Source organism: Penaeus monodon, chromosome 19, assembly GCF_015228065.2.
Source record: "Penaeus monodon isolate SGIC_2016 chromosome 19, NSTDA_Pmon_1, whole genome shotgun sequence".
Taxonomy (NCBI): Eukaryota; Metazoa; Arthropoda; class Malacostraca; order Decapoda; family Penaeidae; genus Penaeus; species Penaeus monodon.
This window is the reverse complement of record NC_051404.1, coordinates 28,555,965-28,556,860: the sequence shown is the minus strand read 5'-3', so window position 1 is coordinate 28,556,860 and position 896 is coordinate 28,555,965. Positions and strand designations below refer to the sequence as shown.

At 32.4% G+C, this 896-nt stretch overlaps 1 protein-coding gene across 1 annotated transcript in view; it reads left to right on the top strand.

The window, feature by feature from the left end:
- Positions 1 to 896, top strand: part of LOC119585154 (endoplasmic reticulum-Golgi intermediate compartment protein 3-like) — a 12,020-nt gene that overhangs the window by 7,110 nt on the left and 4,014 nt on the right. The window contains exon 2 of the mRNA XM_037933784.1: positions 740 to 865. Within this exon, the coding sequence (XP_037789712.1) occupies positions 763 to 865 (103 nt within the window). The 5' untranslated portion in view covers positions 740 to 762. The remainder of the gene's footprint in view (positions 1 to 739; positions 866 to 896) is intronic.

Below are 896 nucleotides of genomic sequence, written 5' to 3'. Positions count from 1 at the left end.
TTCATGATATATTTTGTGATACAAAATGATTCAGTGACTAGCATTGTTATGTAAGTAATTGCTTTGGCAAAGGAAAAGGAAACTATATATGATGGTTGGATTCAAGTTGATGACTTCTCTCTTGGAAATTGATGAGTAGTAGATACTTTATAGCTAGTAACATTGATGTTATGTTTCTGGGAATAAGCTCTATTTATTTTATTTTCTGTTTGGTGTTATATTTGCATTTTCCCTTATAATTTCACTGTAGTCCTGAAACCTTCTTCATCTATAATGGTAAATGCTTTTAGTTATAGGAAGGCTATTGTGTCAAAATAGATGATAGGCACAGATTTTGGTGATCCATTGTCAGAAATTTTCACTGAATCATCTGTTTACATCAAAAAGGTATCTAATATGAATATATTATGTACATCATTCTGATTTTGACAGTGTAGAACTACCATTCATTTAACTTTCTAAAAGGATCACATTGAGAATATCAAAAGTCTACTATACATGCCATAGATGCAAATGGTTTAGGAAAAATAGTCTAGTGCTTTATGGTATTAGCAGTTTGAAGTAGCATTGTTGTTTGCAGTGTATGGCAATATCAAGTTTCTTTACTGAAATACACTAGGCAAACTTGGAGGCTAATGATTCCTACATTTTCTTTTTTTCATTATAAAAAGGATAAGCTGTTTTGTAATCTGTGTGATCTCTCATCTCCTAAGGATTCTACAATGGTTTTACATTTCAGAACTGAAACTACAAAAAGACAGGATGACATCTGCTGCCAAGTCTGTTGTAGATAAACTAAGGCATTTTGATGCATATCCTAAAACCCTAGAAGACTTCCAGATTAAGACAGTATCTGGGGCAGCAGGTACTGTATGCATATATAGCTGTAATTTGCA